This window comes from Rhinopithecus roxellana, chromosome 2 (assembly GCF_007565055.1).
Source record: "Rhinopithecus roxellana isolate Shanxi Qingling chromosome 2, ASM756505v1, whole genome shotgun sequence".
In the NCBI taxonomy this organism is placed as follows: Eukaryota; Metazoa; Chordata; class Mammalia; order Primates; family Cercopithecidae; genus Rhinopithecus; species Rhinopithecus roxellana.
The window spans coordinates 150,305,466-150,325,947 of NC_044550.1; the positions used below are offsets into that span (position 1 = coordinate 150,305,466).

Consider the following 20,482-nt stretch of genomic DNA (forward strand, 5'->3'; position numbering starts at 1 on the left):
CAGCCTCAGCCTCCCCAAAGTGCTGGGATAACAGGTGTGGGCCACTGTGTCTGGCTGAGACCCCATCTCTTCAAAAAAAAAAAAAAAAAAAAAAAAGCACACACTGTAAATGGTCAGTTTTATGAATTTTTACAATTGTATATACCCACATAACTACTATAACCTAGATACAGAACTTTTCCATTACTCCAGGAAGTTCTCCTGGACGCCTTCCCAGGCAATCTCCCCTCTCCTGATTAAGAAAACAACTTTCTGAATTTTCACAACCACAGATTAGTTTTGCCTGTCCTTGGTGTTACATACATACCTTTCTGATAATTACGCATTTATATGTTCAGGAGAATGTGAAGGAGACCTCAGAGTGGAACTAAGGGGTGGTGTAGGAAGACCATGTCGACGCATCTCTTGGATTGCTCGTTCTCTATTAGTAAAGATCAAACAAGAGAGAGATACATGCAAGCACCAGGAAAAATAAAATAGTATACAAATATAATAGTTATTAGCAAATTTGTAATAAATTATTTAATTAGTATTACTATTAAATTTAAATCCTATGTTTTTGTACAATTTTTAAGTAGTGGATAAAAGATTTCAATTAAAAAATTAAATATTATATGTATAGTGAGGAGCATTTTGCTTCTAAGGTATTATTTTAAAGACAGCCTGCTATTCTGACATGGTTATAACATAATGGCTTTGAACAATCTCTTATAGTACATATTCTTTAAATTGAAATCTTTTATCCACTACTTAAAAATCATACAAAGACATAGGATTTAAATTTAATAGTAATACTAATATACTAGTTACACTAATTATATATATACTAATATACTATATACTATACCATATAGTATAACACTAATATACTAATTACATATAATATATAAGATCATATATAATATATAATACATATATGTAAATACATTATAAAATATATAATACAATATAAAATATATACTATATATTTTATAATATATAATTGCTTTGCACAATCTCATAGTACATATTTTGATTGAAATCTTTTATCTACTACTTATATATTATATGAGATATATTCTATATATTTATGTATTATATAATATATTAGTATATTATATATGTTATTATGTATATGTATAATATATATAATATAGATCAGCATATTATATTATATATTAATTATAATACATATTATATATAGTGAAAATAAATAGGATACCAACTGAACACACAGACACACACAAACACCAGATGACGAGATGTTAAACTCAAAAAGGCTAATGGTGACTATGGAGGGCAGAACTTACAGATAAATTAAATTTTCTTCTTTATACTTAAAAAATTATAACAAACCTGTTTAAAGTGTTCTTAAAAATTAAATGCCTACATGCTAGGCCCTTCTGTGGGATTTGGTTCTGGTAACCACCCTTGGCTACACTACATTTCCTGGTTCTCTTTCCACCTAGATGATCTTTCCTTAGCTGTGTTACTGGATCCTTTTCTCCTGCCTATACTTTGATGTTCCCCATAACTAGGTTTACTCATTCTTCTCTTTTTTTTTTTTTTTTTTTTTTTTTTGTGACAAGCATTTGCTCTGTTGCCCAGACTCAAGCACAGTGGTACAATTATACCTCAAACTCCTAAGCTCAAGTGATCCTCCCACCTCATCCTCCTGAGGAGCTGGGACTACAGGTGCACACCTTCATGCCCAGCTAATTTAAAAAATGTTTATAGAGATAGGGGTCACACTATGTTGCCCAGGCTGGGCTTGAACTCCTGGCCTCAAGCGATCCTCCTGCCTCAGCCTCCTGAGGAGCTGGGACTATAGGTGTGCACCTTCATGTCCAGCTAATTTTTAAAATGTTTTTAGAGATATGGGTCACACTATGTTGCTCAGGCTGGTCTTGAACTCCTGGCCTCAAGTGATCCTCCTGCCTCAGCCTCCCAAAGTGCTGGGATTACAGGCATGAACCACCATGCCAGGCCTACCATATCATCTTGCACATATAGCTAGCCCTCTCCCATCTTCCTGCCTCAAAATTCCCAAAGTCAGATTGGAAAGAATCTATTTTCTCTATTATGCTTGCCTTCCCTGTGTCTGGGTCTGTCCCCACCAAGAATGGGGATTATGCTGCCATCTCCTTTGTGGGCTATTTATAGTCTCTGGACTAGACTTTTTCTGCCTTGAGCTCTTCAGTGTCTGAGATTTCTAATTAGTTCGGTGCTTCTCAAGATTTCTTCATTACTACTCTCCCAAAGGAACTTTTCTAGACTTTTTCCTCCCCAGATTATCCCTCCACCCCATCAAATTTTAATACACTGCTTATGTCCTGTGGCCCTTTGGAGGGACATAAACCATTCTACTAACTTATACTACCTACAAATTTTTTGCTACCTCTATCCCCTACCCCCAAGAAACAATTTCTTCACTTGGAGGATGGGCGGTAATATTGCACCCATGAGAATGTATGATGTAGGTGGATAGTAAAGAGCACGAAAGACATGGTCATGAGGCTCAAGGTTTCATTGAGGCCTAGAGGCAAAGAAAAAGGGGAGGAACTGTGGGGAGGTCTATAATCCTGGGCGATAGTGAGCTTGGTTTAGGACTTCTGATTTGCAGAGAATTTAAGTTATCACTAAGAAATGGAAATCATTATATATGTACAGTTTAGTACATTCAGAAACTAGATCTTCTAAATTACAAGAAATTATCAATCCTGCTTTCATGTCTCTGCTGCTATCTAAGGCTTAATTTTTTGTTGGTTTGTTTGTTTTTTGAGACAGGGTCTCACTGTTACCCAAGCTGGAGGGCAGTGGCACGATCACAGCTCATTACAGCCTCAACCTCCTGAGCTCAATCAATCCTTCCACTTCAGCTTCCTGAGTAGCTGGGACTACAGGCACCCATCATCATGCCCCAGCTAATTTTCAAAAATTTTTTTGTAGAGATGGTGTTTTGCCATGTTGCTCATGCTGATTTCAAATTCGTGGGCTCAAGTAAATCCACCTGCTTTGGCCTCCCGAAGTGCTGGGATTGCACAAGTCCTTTATGAAATCATAAATATTGATTTCATAGCACATTGTCTCCATATTTCAAATAGCAAATCACCATAAAGTTTTGATGTAAATAGGTAAGAGTAACTCAAAAACTGATCTAACAAGCAATTTGGCCACTATTTGAGAATGAAATCTCAGGAATGCAGACGTCTATGGTGTTAACATAGTAGGAAAGAGTAATGGAAGAAAAGTAACTTGGCAATTGATTTGCAAGTTAGACTTTGATTTAAAGCAGGTCTCTTTCTGGGTTTGTAACACTTGGGGATTAAATTTTTCAACATAAAGCAAATGAACCAAAATATGAGTGAATATGAAAATTACTAAGCTGTAGGGAATACATTGGAGAGGTTAAGGGTACAGGCTTTAGAATTAAAACCTGTTTGGTTTTACTCTTGGTCCTACCATTTACTATTTATGTGATCTCAGTTTCCTTTATGTAGGCATAATAATAGATTGTTGGTGGGATTAATCAGACACTTATATAGTGTCTGGCCCACATCTGTTAACTGCTGTTACTATCTTCAATATCATTACCTTTATTATGATTTGTATGTGGAACAACCTACTTGAACCACACATTTCGGAGCTCTTGTAGGGATTGTTGTTCCTTCTCTATACTCTTTGAAATAACTGTGGGCTCTAATTTTGCCCTACAGAATGCTATAGGAAATATTTATACAACACTTGCTATTTTACCTTATTTTTCAGATTAAACAATTTTATTCAATAAACATTTATAAAGCATCCGCTATGTAATACTTGCTATTTTAGTTACCGTAGAGCTGTTATCATCCCCAGTACTTGTTGCCTTTTTTAAAAGGAAGAATTGCCAAAGAAATGTACTTTATGTATTAGCTTTTTTAAAAGTTTGCTATTTGTAAACCATATTAAATACTTTCTGAAGTACAATAGAGAACACATAAAAACACTGTCAAATGTTTAAAAAATTTGTCTTACCGTTCATATCTTTCAGTTGAGATCTGCCTTTTCAGGGCATCATAATCTGTTTGTAACTGTGCCACTTTAGCTCGAAGCATGGTGTTTTCCCGGCTTTGACTAGTTCTTAAAAACAAATTTAAAAATCCAGAAATAAATGTTCTGTTTTGTAAAGTCAAGTGCTGTGGTTTTTTAAATTAATAAAGAGAAGATCAAGACCTTTCAACAAGAATTCTCTAAACTTGTAGGGCTTTTATCACATTTTCTTTTTCATTCATTTATTTATGAAACATTTACTGAACATCTATTACATACTAAGCACTAAAGCAATGATAGGGATACAAATTTGAATGGGACATAAACTGTAATATCAAGATGTAAAGTGTCGTCATTGGCTCTTTCTTGACGCTTGCCTTGGAAAGAGAAATGTTAATATTTTTAATACCTTTCAAAAGCTCATTCTTCCATGCCTACTCTACTCTGGGTTTCCTTCCCTCTTCCTACAAATATGTCTAAATCCTTCTATTGTAAAAGTATGACATCATCAATCTCTCCCAAAGTAATCAATACACGTAATGTGGGTCAAATCTCATAGCCTTTTTAGAGTCCTTTTTCCTAATCTACAGCATAAAACACAGCCACCTCTTCTTCTCCTGAGAACACTCTCTCTTCACTGACTCCTCTATCCATTCCTCAAATGTAGGTACTTTCCTAACGTTTTCTCTTCTCATTACTCTGCCACAGTACCACCTCTGTAGTGAAGATATACAGGTCTGCACTTCCCAACATGATGTTTCTCCTGAGCAAGTCTCCTAAATTTCCAAAAGCAGCAGACATATAAGCCAAATATTTTGGTTTTGTACACCCTTCATATGCTTTTTGTTTGTTTGTTTGAGACAGAGTCTCGCTCTGTCGCCCAGGCTGGAGTGCAGTAGTGCAATCTCGGCTCACTGCAACCTCTACCTCCTGGGTTCAAGTGATTCTCGCACCTCAGCCTTCTGAGTAGCTGGGACTACAGGTGTGCACCACCACACCTGGCTAATTTTTTTTTTTTTTTTTTTTTTGTATTTTTAGTAGAGATGGGGTTTCACCATGTTGCCCAGGCTGGTCTCAAACTCCTGAGTCCAAGCAATCCATCCGCCTTGGCCTCCCAAAGTGCTGGGATTACAGGTGTGAGCCACTGCACTTTGCCTATCCTTTATACTCTTATCCTTTCCTCCACTTCAAAAAAATTAAAAAATTATCCTTCACAAGCAATTGTCTTTGCATAAATTGACTTAAGACACTTACAATTTGCTTTCAGAAAGGGTTAACTTCTCCTTAAGTAGCTGGATTTCTGTATCCTTTTCATGGGAGGTTAAGTGAGAATGAAATTCTTTATCTCTGTTTGTAGCCAACAATGATTCAAGGTTTTTAACTGTATGTCTCTCATTTGACAGTTGTTTTTTCAATAGGTCTGACTCTGACTTTACATTTTCTAATTCCACTACAACCTACATGAAAAACAAAGTAAGATTACTTCAGTACAATTTAAACTTACTCTGAAAAAATTATGTATATGACAATATAGCTCTGTGGAACTAGTCATCCATCACTTGTTTCATTTTGGGTATTGGTTAAAGATTATGAACCATTTCTTTAAGTATAAGAAAGACACTTTATTTTCAAAATAATCTTCGTTATTTTTACCATGGGCTTATTTGGCTATAGGATCTACTCCAATCCTCAAATAGTTTTCAGTCATGGTACCTTGTCAAGAGAGGGTCATTAAGACAAAATCATAAGGGCAATGAGATCCTTCTGGTTGAATATGCTTACTCTGACTACATAATCAAGTCAGTATTGTAGCTTCTCAGTACTTGAAAATAAGGATACTACTAGATGAGTGAAAATTGAAAACAACCATGTTTGAAAACAAACACAAGGTTATTTAAAGTAATGCCTCTGTTTGGGAATGGCAAATTCTAGCTAAATAGACTTGTTTAATTAAGATTTAAACACTTGAGATTTTTATCGGGAAAAATATTCTATTTTGGAAGCACTGAACCGTTCAATCCTTCATTCAAGTCTTACTTTTTTTTTTTTTTTTGAGACAGGGTCTCATTCTGTTGCCCAAGCTAGAGTGCAGTGGCACAATCTCTGCTTACTGCAGCCTCAACATCCTGGGCTCAGGTGAACCTTCCCAGCCTCAGCCTCCCAAGTAGCTGGGACTACAGGCACATGCCATATGCCTGACTAATTCTTTGTATTTTTTGTAGAGACGAGATTTTGCCATGCTACCCAGGCTGGTTTCAAACTCCGGAGCTCAAGCAATCTGCCTGACTTGGCTTCCCAAAGTGTTGGGATTACAGGTATAAGCCATCGTACCTGGCCTCAAGTCTTACTTTTAAACAGAGAAAGAATGTAGTAGGATATGCTCCTAATTTATAATCAGAAAATTCATAATTTCCTAAATAGCCATCTATTCCAAAACAGCACCCACTTTCATCACTATGTTTGCCTGAGAAATCTTGCAAAGAATCAAGCAGTCAAATCTGGTTGTCAAAATCCTGTAGTCAAAAGTAACTACTGTAGGCCCGGGCACAGTGGCTCACGCCTATAATCCCAGAACTTTGGGAGGCCGAGGCCGGCAGATCACCTAAGGTTGGGAGTTTGAGACCAGCCTGGCCAACATAGTGAAACCCCATCTCTACTAAAAATACAAAAATTAGCCAGGTGTGTCAGCAGATACCTGTAATCCCTGCTACTCGGGATGCTGAGGCAGAAGAATTGGTTGAACCCAGGAGGCGGAGGTTGTGGTGAGTCGAGATCGCACCACTGCACTCCACCCTGAACGACAGAGCAAAACTCCATCTCAAAAAAAAAAAAAAGTAACTACTCTAAAAGGAAACAAATATATGCATGGTGTGGTGAATGCTAAAGTAAAACAATTAGAGTAGGGCTCAATAAAACAATTTGCCAAGACAATTTCTCTTTCTTACCCTCTCAAACTCAAGGTTTTTGGAATTCAATTGCTGGGTCATAATATCTTTGCCTGAATCAAGTTTAATGCAAAGTTCTCTAAGAGATGACAAGTCATTTAATACTGTTGCTTTCTCATCTTCTTGATGTCTCAGCTCTTCTTCTAATCGAGACATGGCTTTTGCCATTGATGAGATCTGAGATTCATAAGCATGATGGGCATTTATGTGCTGAAAAAATAAAAAGAAACAAGTAAAAAAATAACTCAAACATTTTAAGAACCTGAATGTGTACAGCCAACAATCTCACTTTAGAAAAATACGACAGTCAATTTTTGCTTATTTTAAAATACTCTCAGGAAGCTGCCTACTATTTAAAGATGACCTATTTAATGCTTAACAAAAGGAATTGTGTATAATTATTAATCATGGTAACTGTGTACCTCATGTGTATATTTATATATTTGGAAGATGTAAAAAAGAAAGTTATTGAGTCACGGGGTTGTGGATATGAGGAATTTTTGAAATTGCATTAAATTTTTCCTTTATAAATTATCTCTGTTATAATAATGCCATTTCAAGAAAAAGTAACATATATACATATCACTCCTCAACTGTCTTCAGTTAAATTCTAAATTCCAAAAATGGGGTTTACTTCAAAACTAAATACCTGAAGAAATTTAAATTTAACCTAAGTAATAGTAAATAACTTTTTAATATTTTAATAACTGAAATAATGAAAAAAATTTCAAATACTGATACATTTTTTTAAGAAGAATCCACATTTGAAATTTCTCACAATTTGAATTATGAGTAATACAAACTGATATAAACTCTACTTCTGGGTTTTGGGAAGAATTCTGCATTTGAAAAATAAAATTATTGCAACAGGCTATTAAAATGGCCAGGTACAGTGGCTCACGTCTGCAACCCCAACACTCTGGGAGGTTGAGGTGGGAGGATCACTTGAACCCAGGAATCTGAAAACAGCCCAGGCAACATAGTGAGAACCTGTCTACAAAAAAATACAAAAATTAGCTGTGTGGTGGCACATGCCTACAGTCCTTGCTATGTGGGAGTCTGAGGCGGGAGATCACCTGAGCCCAGGAGTTCAAGGCTACAGTGAGCTATGGTCAAGCCATTCCACTCCAGCCTGGCCGATGGTGCAGACTCTGTCTCTTAAAAAAAAACTCCACAAATCTACATTGAAAATCTAATATTGTGCTGTGAAGATTCAATCAACTTCAACAATTGCAGAAAAGTATTTAGATTTTTTAGTGCATTACTAAAAGCTAACCTAAACAAATATAATACTGTAGTATTGTATTGTAAAATTGGCTTATACTTTAATAAAAGCTAATTTCGTATACCACATAAGAACACGAACAATAAAGAACAAAATAATTGAAGATTATTTGAGAATAGTTGCTGAAAAACTCTTCTGAAGGTTGAAAGGCATTCCTTTAACTAGTTATTATACTCTTCTTAACAGAAAAACTTTTACAGACAGTGTATTAGTTCCCTAGGGCTGCTGTAACAAACTACCACAAATGAGGTGTTTAAAAAAAAAAAACAGAAATTTATCCTTTCACAGTTCTGGAGGCTGGAAGTCCAAAATGTGGGTGTTGGCAGTGCTGCCTCCTTCCAGAGCTTCTGTGGGGGCATCTGTCCCATGCCTCTCTCCTAGCATCTGGTGGATGCTGCCAGTGCCTGGTGTTCACTGACTTGTAGACATATCACTCCAATCTCTGCCTCAATCTTCATACAGCCTTCTCTGTACACACTGTATCTAAATTTCCCTCACTTTTGAAGGACACCCATCATTCTCTGGGTTAAGGCCTGCCTTAATCCAGCACAACCTCATCTTAACTTGTTCATATTTGCAAAAACCCAGTTTCCAAATAAGGTCATGTTGACAGATACTAGGGGTTAGGATTTCAACGTATCTTTCTGGTGGACACAATTCTCCTACCCTCTGGTCCCCCAAAATTCATGCCCTTTCCATATACAAAATACATTCACTCCATCCCAACATTCTAGCATCAACTCTAAACCCAAAATCTCATCTAAGCACCATTTGAATCACATATGGGTGAGACTCTGAATATGGACCACATTGGGACAAAATTCACCATGTACAGACCTATGACACTGGAAAACAAGTAAACTGCTTCCAAAATAAAATGGCAGGATAGGCATACAATAGACAGTCCCGCTGTAAAAGGGAGAAAATGGAATAAAGGAGTTACTAGTCCAAAGTAAGTCTGCAACCAAGCAGGCCAAATCCATTAGATTTCAAAACCTAGTAATAATCATTTGTGCCTTGTTTATCTGGTGCTCTGTCCTCTGAGCCAGCCAGGGTGGCCCCACCCTGTGTCCCACAGGGGCAGTGGCCTTGCCCTCTGAAACCAAGGAGACAGACAGTAGCTCCATCATCTGAACCTGTGATGTCTGGGCTTGTGGTGGTAGCCACAGCCCCACCAGCCTCTGAGCTGCCCTTGGTGGCCTTGCTGGTCTCTGAGCTACCCTTAGAGTCATTCTGTTCTTTTTTTGAAGGTGAACTTGCAGCCAACTAGCTCTGTTGGTCTGTTTTCTGCTAGTAGGATCCCAGAAGTCCAATAGCCTTCCTTCATTTCATCCCATTTCTGCTCCTTTCAGTCAAAGCTGGCAGTGATTCTGCTGAGATGACTGATTGGATTCATCAGTCACATATCTAATCTCTTCACCAAGAGGTTTTCTAGTCACACTCTACAACATACTGTCTGGATAGGCTAAGAATTTTCCAAAATCATCAAGTTCTGGTTTCTTTCCTTTTTGTTTTTTTGAGACAGGGTCTCACTTTGTCACCCAGGCTGGAGTGCAGTGCCACGATCTCGGCTCACTGTAGCCTTGACCTCCTGGGCTCAGCCCCCCAAGTAGCTGGGACTACAGTCACGTGCCACCACGTTCAGCTAATTTTTTTGTATTTTTTGTAGAGACGGGGTTCTGTCCAGGCTGGTCTCGAACTCCTGAGTGTAGTTTTTTGGTGGATACAGGTGGATTGCTTGAGCGATCTGCCTGCCCTGACCTTCTAAAGTACTAGGATTACAGGTGTCAGCTACCACGCCCAGCTTCATGTCTTGGTTTCTTTTTTGTTTTTTAGTTCCTTCCTCCATTTCTCTCTTTCCTCTCACATTTTGCTACAAGTAACAAGGAGAAACCAGGCTGTCTCTTCCGCACTTTGCTTGGAAATCTTCTCAGCTAAATATCCGAGTTCATCCCTTACAAATTCTACTTTTCTCCCAACAGTAGACCATAACTTAGCCAAGTTCTCTGTCACTTTATAACAAGTAACATCTTTTCTCAACTCTGTCTGAGACATCACCAGAGGAAACATTCATATTTCTGGCAAAATCCATCCATGACAACATATGTATTCTGTAAATAACAGAAGTTTTCTTTACAGCTCTCACTTCTTCTGAGTCTTCATCACAATTGCCTTTAATGTCCATATTTCTACCAATGATCTCTTCAAGGCAATCTGGGCTTTTTCTGTCAAGCACTTCAAAACCCTTTCAGTCTCTACTCATTACCCAGTTCTAAAGCCACTTTAATATTTTCAGGTGTTTGTTGCAGCAGCAACCCACTTTCTGGTGCCATAATCTGTATTAGTTTCTTAGGGCAGCTGTAACAAACTGCCACAAATTGTGTGGCCTAAAAAAATAGAAATTATTCTCTCATAATTCTGGAAGCTAGAAGTCCAAAATTCAGGTGTTGGCAGGTATGGTTCCTTCTGGAGATTCTGAGGCAGAATCTGTTCTTTGCCTCCCTCCTAGTTTCTGATGGCTACTGGCAGTCCTTGACATTCCTTGGCTTTTACACATATCACTCTAATCTTTGCCTCCATCTTCATGTGGTGTTCTCTCCTGTGTCCAAATATCCATTGTCCTATCCACCATGACCTCATTTTAACTTGATTCCATCTGCAAAGACACTTTTTCCAAATAAGAGACTGGGGGTTGGTACCTCAATATATCTTTTTAGAGACTATAATTCTATCTGCTAGAGATAGTCAATACTTTCTCCTGAAAGATAAAAATTATAAGACTACACAAAACAAAAATGATAATAATGGCCAACTATTGTATATCAATCTAACCCTGGGTCCCTATATTTTAACTGAACTCACATTTTTTATTATGAGATTTTTATAGACTGTCTTTATGACAAAATCTTACTTAAATCTACATGCAAAAAAATAATGGTGGAATCTTACCTTATATCATTTGTAAAAATTAACTTAAAATGGATCAAAGACCTGAGTATATGAGCTGAAAGTATAAAACTCTTATTAGAAACCATAGGGGAAAAGCTTTATGACACTGGAGTTAGCAATGATTTCTTGGATATGACACCACAAGTATAGGCATCAAAAGAAAAAAAATAAATTGGACTTCATTTAAATTGAAAACTTCTGTACATCAAAAACTATTGAAAACGCAACCCACACAATGGGAGAAAGTATTTGCAAACCACATATACACTAAGGTATTAATCTCCAGAATATATAAAGAACTTCTACAACAATTTAAAACAATCTGATTATAAAAAATGAACAAAGGATTTGAATACGCATTTCTCCAAAGAAGATACACAAATCGTTAATAAACAAATGAAAAGATGCTCAACATCACTAACCATTACGGAAATGCAAACCAGAAGCACGAGATACCGCTCCACTCCCATTATGATGGCTCTTATAAAACAAAAAATTAAAAAATTACAAGTATTGGTGAGGATGTGGAGCAATTGGAACCCTCATGCATTGCTGGTAGAAATGTAAAATGGTGTAGCACCTATGGAAAAACCACATGGCTATTCTTCAAAAAATTAAATACAGAATTATCATATGATTCAGTAATTCCACTTCTGGGTATATACCCAAAAGAACTGAAAGCAAGCACCTGAACAGATATATTTGTATACCCATGTTCACAGCAGCATTATTCACAACAGCCAAAAGGTGGAACCAAATCAAATGTCTATTGACAGATGAATGGCTAAACAAAAATGTGGTACATACATACAATGAAATGTTACTCAGCCTTAAAAAAGGATGAAATTCTGACACATGCTACATAATACGGATGAACCCTGAGGTAAAGTAAACCATAAGGCTAAGTGAAATCAGTCACAAAAGGACAAATATTGTGTGATTTCACTATATGAGGTACCTAGAGTAATCAAATTCACAGAGACAGAAAGCAGGGTGACAAATAATGGTGACAGTTACACAACATTGTGAATGTACTAATGCCATAGAACTGTCTACTTAAAAATGGTTAAAATGGGAAATCTGATGTATGTATCTTTTACCACAAAAAAAAGTAATGGGGCTTGCATGAAAATTAAGAGAATGACAGAAATTTACCACTGAACTTGATTTTATCAATGTTTATGACCTCAGGTCAATAAAGTATCTTTGAGGCCAGGCACGGTGGCTCATGCCTGTAATCCCAGCACTTTGGGAGGCTGAGGTGGGTGGATCATTCAAGGTCAGGAGTTCGAGACCAGCCTGGCCAACATGGTGAAACCCCCGTCTCTACTAAAAATACAAAAAATTGGCCAGACGTGGTGGCGTGTGCCTGTAATCCCAGCTACTCAGGAGGCTGAGACAGAAGAATCGCTTGAACCAGGAGGTGGAGGTTGCAGTGAGCCGAGATTGTGCCATTGCACTCCAGCCTGGGTGACAGAGTGGGACTCTGTCTCAAAAAAAAAAATAAAAATAAAAATAAAGTATCTTTGAATGTTTTCTGTTTCACTAAATAACATCTTTACAAAACAAATAAATATATTACCTCTTGAATTTCTTTTTCTAATAGCTCCACTCTTTCTCGAAGATGTCTCCTCTCAGTGTCAATAGAAAGAAGTTCCAGTCGAACTGAGCTGCTTTCTCCCTCCGCTTGATGGGCTTTGACCTCCCAGTCTTCAGCACGGTTATGAAGCATCTGAAATCTATCTAACAAATCTTGATTTTCTTTTTCCTGGTTTAATCATAATAAAATTGTTTCTAAATTAGTAACTGTCACTTACTGGAACACCCATGTCATAAACACATACACACACAGAGCATTCTGTTCTAATTTAGGAAGCATTAGTTATCTGTGCAGGTACCACACTAAAATCTATGGGAAAAATAGAAAAAGGCAGTAGGCAGGATCTCTACTTTAGAATGTTTAATATCTAATTGTAGAGGCAGAATAAAACCAACATGAAAAAGTTAAAAAAAGAAAAACCCTCAGTCTTAAATCCAACCTAAATAGCATTTTTCACCTTGGCAGCCATTAAGCTCTCCCATCGTGACACCTCTGTTATGTATTTATGAACTCTGCTCTTCATTTCTTCTTTTTCTTGCACTGCTGCTTCCAATTCCAATGAGATTTCCTACAAATAAAAAAATTAAAGACAATCTAAAATGAACACAACACCAAATAAATTTTATTTATATTCAAATAATTCCTTTGGAATTGGAGAATAAGATAGAGTAGGACAAAAGGAAAACTGTTCCTGTTATTTTCACATATTTTTCCTGGCAGATCTCATCTTTTTAAAATTTTTCAGACAGAGTCTCATTCTGTCACTCAGGCTGGAGTGCAATGGTGTGATTACAGCTCACTGCAGCCTTGACCTTCTGGGCTCAAGCAATCCTTCCACTTCAGCCCTCCGAGTAGCTGAGACCACAGGCAAATGTCACCATGCCAGCTAATTTTTTTTTAATTTTCTGAGATGAGATCTCACTATGATGTCCAGCCTGGTCTCAAACTCCTGGGCTCAAACAATCCTCCTACTTTGGTCTCCGAAAGTGCTGGGATTATAGGCGTGAGCTACCATGCCTGGTCTGATCTTGACTTTTTAACCAAACTTTATCACACATTTCCCATAATAGTCCTGATCATGTATCTGGTATTTACACTAAGGGCTAGCTATGATCAGGGGCTGACATTAAAAAAATTCATATTTCATCAATATGCTTTATGCTGAATAATACTGAAAACAATTTTTTAAAAACATAAAATATTTAAAACAGGAAAATCACTGGTTTTCTCAGTATAATCTGTTAGGAAACAAGCACAAACAGAACTAATACCTTTCAGTATTTGCCATTCTAAAACACTCACTCATTTAACTACAAGTATATTTCAGAGCAGACATAAGTAAGCACAAATAATTATAACCTATCCTGAGTCTTTAAAACACAGAAACTTTGCTCTGGGAGTGATGCTGATGTCCTCACCCAGTAGGGTGACAATGATTTCTGACATACAGAATTTCATGCTCTCACCTTAGGTTTTCTTGCAACAAAGACCAAAATGGTGAGAAGATCAGTTGCACCCATTAGACACCCTGTGATATATAGCAGCATTCTAAGCAACTTTATTTTTTTAGACGGAGTCTCACTCTGTTGCTCAGGCTGGAGTGCAGTGGCACGATCTCGGGTCACTACAGCCTCCACCTCCAGGTTCAGGTGATTCTCCTGCCTCAGCCTTCTGAGCAGCTGGGATTACAGGTGCATACCACCACGCCCGGCTAATTTTTGTATTTTTAGTAGAGATGGGGTTTCACCATGTTGACCAGGCTGGTCTCAAACTCCTGATCTCAAGTGATCCACCCACCTTAGCCTCCAAAAGTGCTAAGATTACAGGTGTGAGTCACTGTGCCTAGCCTAAGCTACATTTTTTCACACCCTGATAAACACCATTGTCCTTAATGAATTATTTATGTCACTTATTTTTATGTCATTAAATTTTAGAAAAAAAATTTAGAGCTTTAATATTTAGCAAACAATGGATACTATAAAACTATCAAAATTTATGCATTGTGTTCATACTTGGTTTTCTCTTGCCATCGTAGCCAGGTCATCTTGCAATCTTCTGTTTTCCTTAAAAGCAATTTCTCTAGATCTTCCTACTTCATCGAGTTCTTTGTGAGCTGCATCAAGCTGGCGCCGGAGGCTGTTTATCTCACGATCTCGATTAACTAATGTTTCTTTTAGCTGGCTGTTAAATGAGTGATGTGAAAATAATAAAGAAAACTTTTAAAAACTGTAGTTCATTTAAAAGAAAACTTATAGTCCAAGTATACTCAGAATACAAATATACTGTGATTATAAGAAATTATAACTGCTGCATTAAGATACCTATTAATTAGGTAGAACAGACCTTTTAGAGCTCTACCAATAATTACATGCAAATGAAGTAAAAAAAAAAATAAAGGTATTAATCCAACAGTCAAGTAAACACAGAAAACTTTCAAGTGTTAAAAGTTGAATAGCTTGAGCCCAAGAGTTCGAGACCAGCCTGGGCAATATAGGGAGACCCCGTTTCTACAAAAAAAGTTTTTTAAATTAGCTGAGCGTGGGGGCACATGCCTGTAGTCTCAACTACTCAGAAGGCTGAGGTGGGAGGATCACCTGAGCCTGGGGAGGCCGAGGTTGCCATGAGTGGAGATCATGCCACTACACTCCAGCCTGGGCAACAGAGTGAGACCTTGTCTCAAAAACAAACAAAAAGTAAAGCATAGATTGAATTGGCAAATATTTATTAAATGTCTATATCCCCACTATTATATAAAATGTTAAGGGTATGTAAAATAAATATAATAAGCAATTTTTTTCTTGAAGTGGCTTACAATCTGTCTGGAGAGACTAGACATAAAACGTAAAATTTTGTGACAGCGCTCAAGATAGGTTTAGATGGAGAATAAATTCAAGATTGGCTACTAAGTAATTTAAGTTTTAATGATTAGGCTCCAAGTGGCATAATTACAGCAAAAATAAGGAACAAGTAGGTATATAGGAGAATAGTTAATAAGACGTAAGTGTTTATATGTGGATGACAGAAAAGGAGAGGTTAAAGAGGATAACATATTTTCAAGCTGGAGACTGAGAAAATGATGCTACCATTGACAAAAATGGGGAAATTGAAAGGGAAATTCTTCTATTGCTACATTGCTACTGAATAGATAAAGCTGTATTCACTTAAAATCTCCTAAAAAGCTGGATGTAATTTCATTAATGACTTACTTCACAGCTGATTCACACTCTGAGACCATTAGCTTCATTTGAGCAACAGTTTTCTCCTATAGAAATTACAAAAATGTGTAAGATTTTAAACCAAAATGTCTTTAGCTAAATTTATATAACTTGTCATATTCACATAGTTCAAATATGCAGCTCAATTATATAAAGTATGCCTAAAACAAAGCTCCAAGTGAACGTATCTCCATGTCCCAATCGTACTTCACATACTGGCGTGTTTTGACCTACCCTTGAACAGTTTTCTTGAGTTTGCTTTAATGAGATCTGATAAAATCACATTCTACAAATAGATAAAATTACATTTTGAAGATTAACATTATTTGAAAAAAATGATATTTAAACATTAGAAAACATGGTCCTGGGTCTTAGAAACTTCTACATGGCCAATAATAATTGCATATTTGGGAAACTTCTGGTTCTAAGATGGTGGTGTAGTCACAAGCTGACTTCATTCCTCACAAAGAAAACCAAAAATAAATATACAATGTTAACATTATCATCAGCACTATCCCAGGACTCAAATACAAGGACAAGTCAGTTCCTGGGCCACAGAGACGTAAAAAACCTCTGAGCACACAGTGACAGAATCAAATTTGCACATCTGTGATGTCCCTTCCCTCAATCTGCCTGGCACCAAGTACATGGAAAATCTCCTCTAATTCATGGTTTCTACGCTGGAAAAAGTGAGATTGAGGTGGACAACCAGCTTTTCTACTATCTTGCGTAATTTGGCAGGAGACCTGTTCCATGCCTCAACACACAGGAAACATCATGGACACCTGAAGGGAGACCTGTCCCTGAAGACACCCAGAGACAAAGCGGGGAGGTAGGACTACCTCCTCATCCCTGGAAACTCTTCTCTGTTACTCGGCCAAAGACAGCAAATCAGAGTGGTAGTTCAGTAACACCATGCTATAGGAGGTACATTCCACAGGTCCCCTGGGCACAAACCCTTAGCCAGCCCTTTGACACTGCTGGGACATCCCCTTTGGGACCTCCCCCATCCCAGATAGGCAGGAGTCTGAGCATTCACTAAAGCCAAGGCAAACTTGGGCTTTAGCCACCATCTAGTGACAAAAAGGAGGCAGCAACCTATGAAAGAAAGTATAAGAAACTCAATAAAGTTTGAAGAATCTCTAAGCAAACATAACCAATGAAAACCAAAACAAGCCAGGCTGGGTGTGGTGGTTTGGGCCTGTAATCCCAGTACTTTGGGAGGCTGAGGCAGGTGGATCACCTGAGATCAGGTGTTTGAGACCAGCCTGGCCAACATGGTGAAATGCCATCTCTACTAAAAATACAAAAATTAGCCAGGTGTGGTGTTACATGCCTGTAATTCCAGCTACTTGGGAGGCTGAGGCAGGAGAATAGCTTGAACTTGGGAGACAGAGGTGACAGTGAGTTGAGATCATGCCACTGCACTCTAGCTGACAGAGCAAGACTCTGTCTCAAAAAACACAAACAAAAACAACAACAAAAAAACAAGCCAGACAGAGAAGACTGGAGTAAATAATCCTTCAAAGACACAGACATACATCCACAAGAAACAACAGCAACAGGGAACCATGAACTCTTCAAATGGACAAAGCAAGGAACCAGTGATTGATACTGACAAGACAATGACACCTGAGCTCTCTGGCCAAAAATTAAAAATTGAGGTATCAAGGAAATTCAGTGATCTCTAGGATAACACAGAAAATTCAGAAATTTTTCAGAAAAAAATTTTTAATATATATTTTTTTGAGACAGGTCTCATTCTGTTGACCAGGCTGGAGTGTTTGGAGTGCAGTGGTGTAATCACGGCTCACTGCAGACTCAACCACCTAGGCTCAAGGGATCCTTCTGCCTCAGCCTCCCAGGTAGTTGGAACCACAGGTCCACACCACTATACTTGGCTCTTATCAGAGAAATTTAACCAAGAGATTGAAATAATAAAAAATGGCAAACAAAACTTAGAATTGAGAAATACATTTCCTGAAGTGAAAAATTCACTGGAGGATCTCAACAGGAGAATGGATCAAGCAAAGGCAAGAATCAGTGAGCTTGAAGGCAAGCTATTGAAATTACGCAGTGAAAGGAGAACAACAACAACAAAAGAATAAAAAGGAACAAAAATTGCCTACAAGACAGAGAAAAATACAAAACCAAAGGATGACTGGTGTTCAAGAGGGAGTTTAGCAAGATCAAGGGGTAGAAAGCTTACTCAAAGAAATAACAGAACACTTTCCAAAACTTGAGAAAGACAAATTTCCTGGTGTAGGAAGGTCAGAGAACACGAAAGAGAATCAACCCAAAAAAGACTGCCCCAAACATATAATAAACTCTCCAAGGTCAAGGACAAAGACAGGATCCTAAAAGAGGAAGAGAAAAGCAAATAATACATAAAGGAACTCCAATTCATCTAGAAACAGACTTCTCGAAAGAAACCATACAGCCAAGAGGAAGCAGACTATCATTTTCAAAGCGCTAAAAGAAAAAACCTGCCATACAAGAATATGTTATCCAGCAAAAGTGCCCTTCAATAAAGTCCTGACCAGATAAACACAGGCTAAGAGAATTCACCACGAACAGGCACATCTTAAAAGAAATGCTAAGGGAGTTCTTCAATTTGAAAGAAAAAAACTAATGTGCAAAAAGAAAACATTTAAAGGTATAAAACCCACTGGTAAAATTAAATACAGAGACAATCCCAGAATACTCTAATACTGTAGTTGTGGTATACAATCCACTTATAATTCTAGTCTGAAGCCTAAAAAACTAATCTATCAAAAAAATAGCTACAGCAAGCTGTTAAGAGACAGGCAATACACAAATCTGTAAATTAAGACAACCACAGGTCAAAATGCGAGGGAGATAAAGTGTAGAATTTTTTTTAGTTATTTCTTTGTGGGTTTTTTGTTTTGTGTTTTTGTTCGTTGTTTGTTTTTTAGAGACTGGGTCTTGTTCTGTCACCCAGACTTGAAGTGCAATGGTGTGATCATAGATCACTACAGTCTTAAACTCCTGGGCTCAAGTGATCCTCCTGCCTCAGGCTCCTGAATATCTAGGACTACAGGTGCCACCATGCCCAGCCAATGTTTTTATTTTGGTAGAGATGGGGTCTCATTATGTTGCCCATGCTAGTGTTAAACTTGTGGCCTCAAGCAATCTTCCCATCTTGGTCTCCCAAAGTGTCCGGATTAAGGTGTGAGCCAACATGCCTGGCCTTCTTTGTTTTAATTGTGTGTGTGTAATCTAAGATAAGTTGTCAGTTCTTTAAAATAACTTGTTATAAGATATGTTTTGTAAGCTTCATGGTAACCACAGTGTAAAAAGCTATAAAAAGCAATTAATTAAAACATACTACCAGAGAAAATCACTTAACCACAAAGGATGACAATAAGTGAAGAAAGAGTTATAAAACTCTTGTTGATCATGTTGACATAAAATCAACAAAGAAACAATGGAGTTAATCTGTACACTAGACAAATATGCCCAACTGACATTTGCAGAACATTTCACCCAACTGCTACAGAATAAATTCTTTTTATCAGCACATGGAACGTTCCACAGAATAGACCATAGTTCATGCCACAAAACAAGTTTCAACAAATTCAAGAAAGTAGAAAGCATATCAAGTCTCTTTTCTGAACAAAACAAATAAAACTAGAAATCAATAAGAGAAACACTGGAAACTACACAAACACATCAAAATTAAACAACAGTTGCTCTCGAATGACCAATGGGTCAATGAAGAAATGAAAAAGGAAATTAAAAAATTATTGAAACAAATGAAAAGGGAAATATAATGTACCAAAATCTATGAAATACCGCAAAAACGAGCTAAGAGGGAAGTTTATAGCAATAAATGTCTGTATCAAAAAAGTTGAGGCTGAGCATGGTGGCTCATGCCTGTAATCCCAGCACTTGGGGAGGCTTAGCCAGAGGACTGCTTGAGCCTAGGAGTTGGAGACCAGCCTCGGAAACATGGTAAGACACCATCTCTACAAAAAAATTAAAAATTAGCTGGGCATGGTGGCACACAGCTGTATCACAAGCTAATTGGGAGGCTGAGGTAGGAGGATTGCTTGTGTCTGAAAGGTCAAGGCTGCACTGAGCCATGAACTTGCTACTGCACTCGCCTGGGCAATAGTGAGACCCTGTCTCAAAACAACAACAACAACAAAAAAAATCCAACAAAAAAAACCAAGACTTCAAATAAACAACCTAGTGATGATGTACCTCAACTAGAAAGACTTCAAATAAACAAACTAGTGATGATATACATCAACCAGAAACTAGAAAGGAACTAGAAAAGCAGGAACAAACCAAACAAACTAGTGGTGATATATGTCAACCAAAAACTAGAAAGGAACTAGAAAAGCAGGGAACAAACCAAACTCCAAATTAGTAGAAGGTCAGAAAGAATAAAGATCAGAGCAAAAATGAAGGAAATTGAGATGCAAATATAAAAGATCTGCTGGGCACAGTG

General features: G+C 37.5%; 1 protein-coding gene across 2 annotated transcripts in view; it reads right to left on the reverse strand.

The window, feature by feature from the left end:
- Positions 1–20,482, reverse strand: part of CEP135 (centrosomal protein 135) — an 81,909-nt gene that overhangs the window by 8,336 nt on the left and 53,091 nt on the right. For both annotated transcript variants that reach the window (XM_010355235.2, XM_030922244.1), the window contains exons 18-25: positions 15,997–16,052; positions 14,803–14,971; positions 13,248–13,358; positions 12,773–12,958; positions 6,957–7,166; positions 5,266–5,468; positions 3,997–4,101; positions 308–421 (exon numbers count right to left, since the gene is read on the reverse strand). In XM_010355235.2, coding sequence (XP_010353537.1) covers positions 319–421; positions 3,997–4,101; positions 5,266–5,468; positions 6,957–7,166; positions 12,773–12,958; positions 13,248–13,358; positions 14,803–14,971; positions 15,997–16,052 — 1,143 coding nt within the window. In that variant the 3' untranslated portion in view covers positions 308–318. The remainder of the gene's footprint in view (positions 1–307; positions 422–3,996; positions 4,102–5,265; positions 5,469–6,956; positions 7,167–12,772; positions 12,959–13,247; positions 13,359–14,802; positions 14,972–15,996; positions 16,053–20,482) is intronic.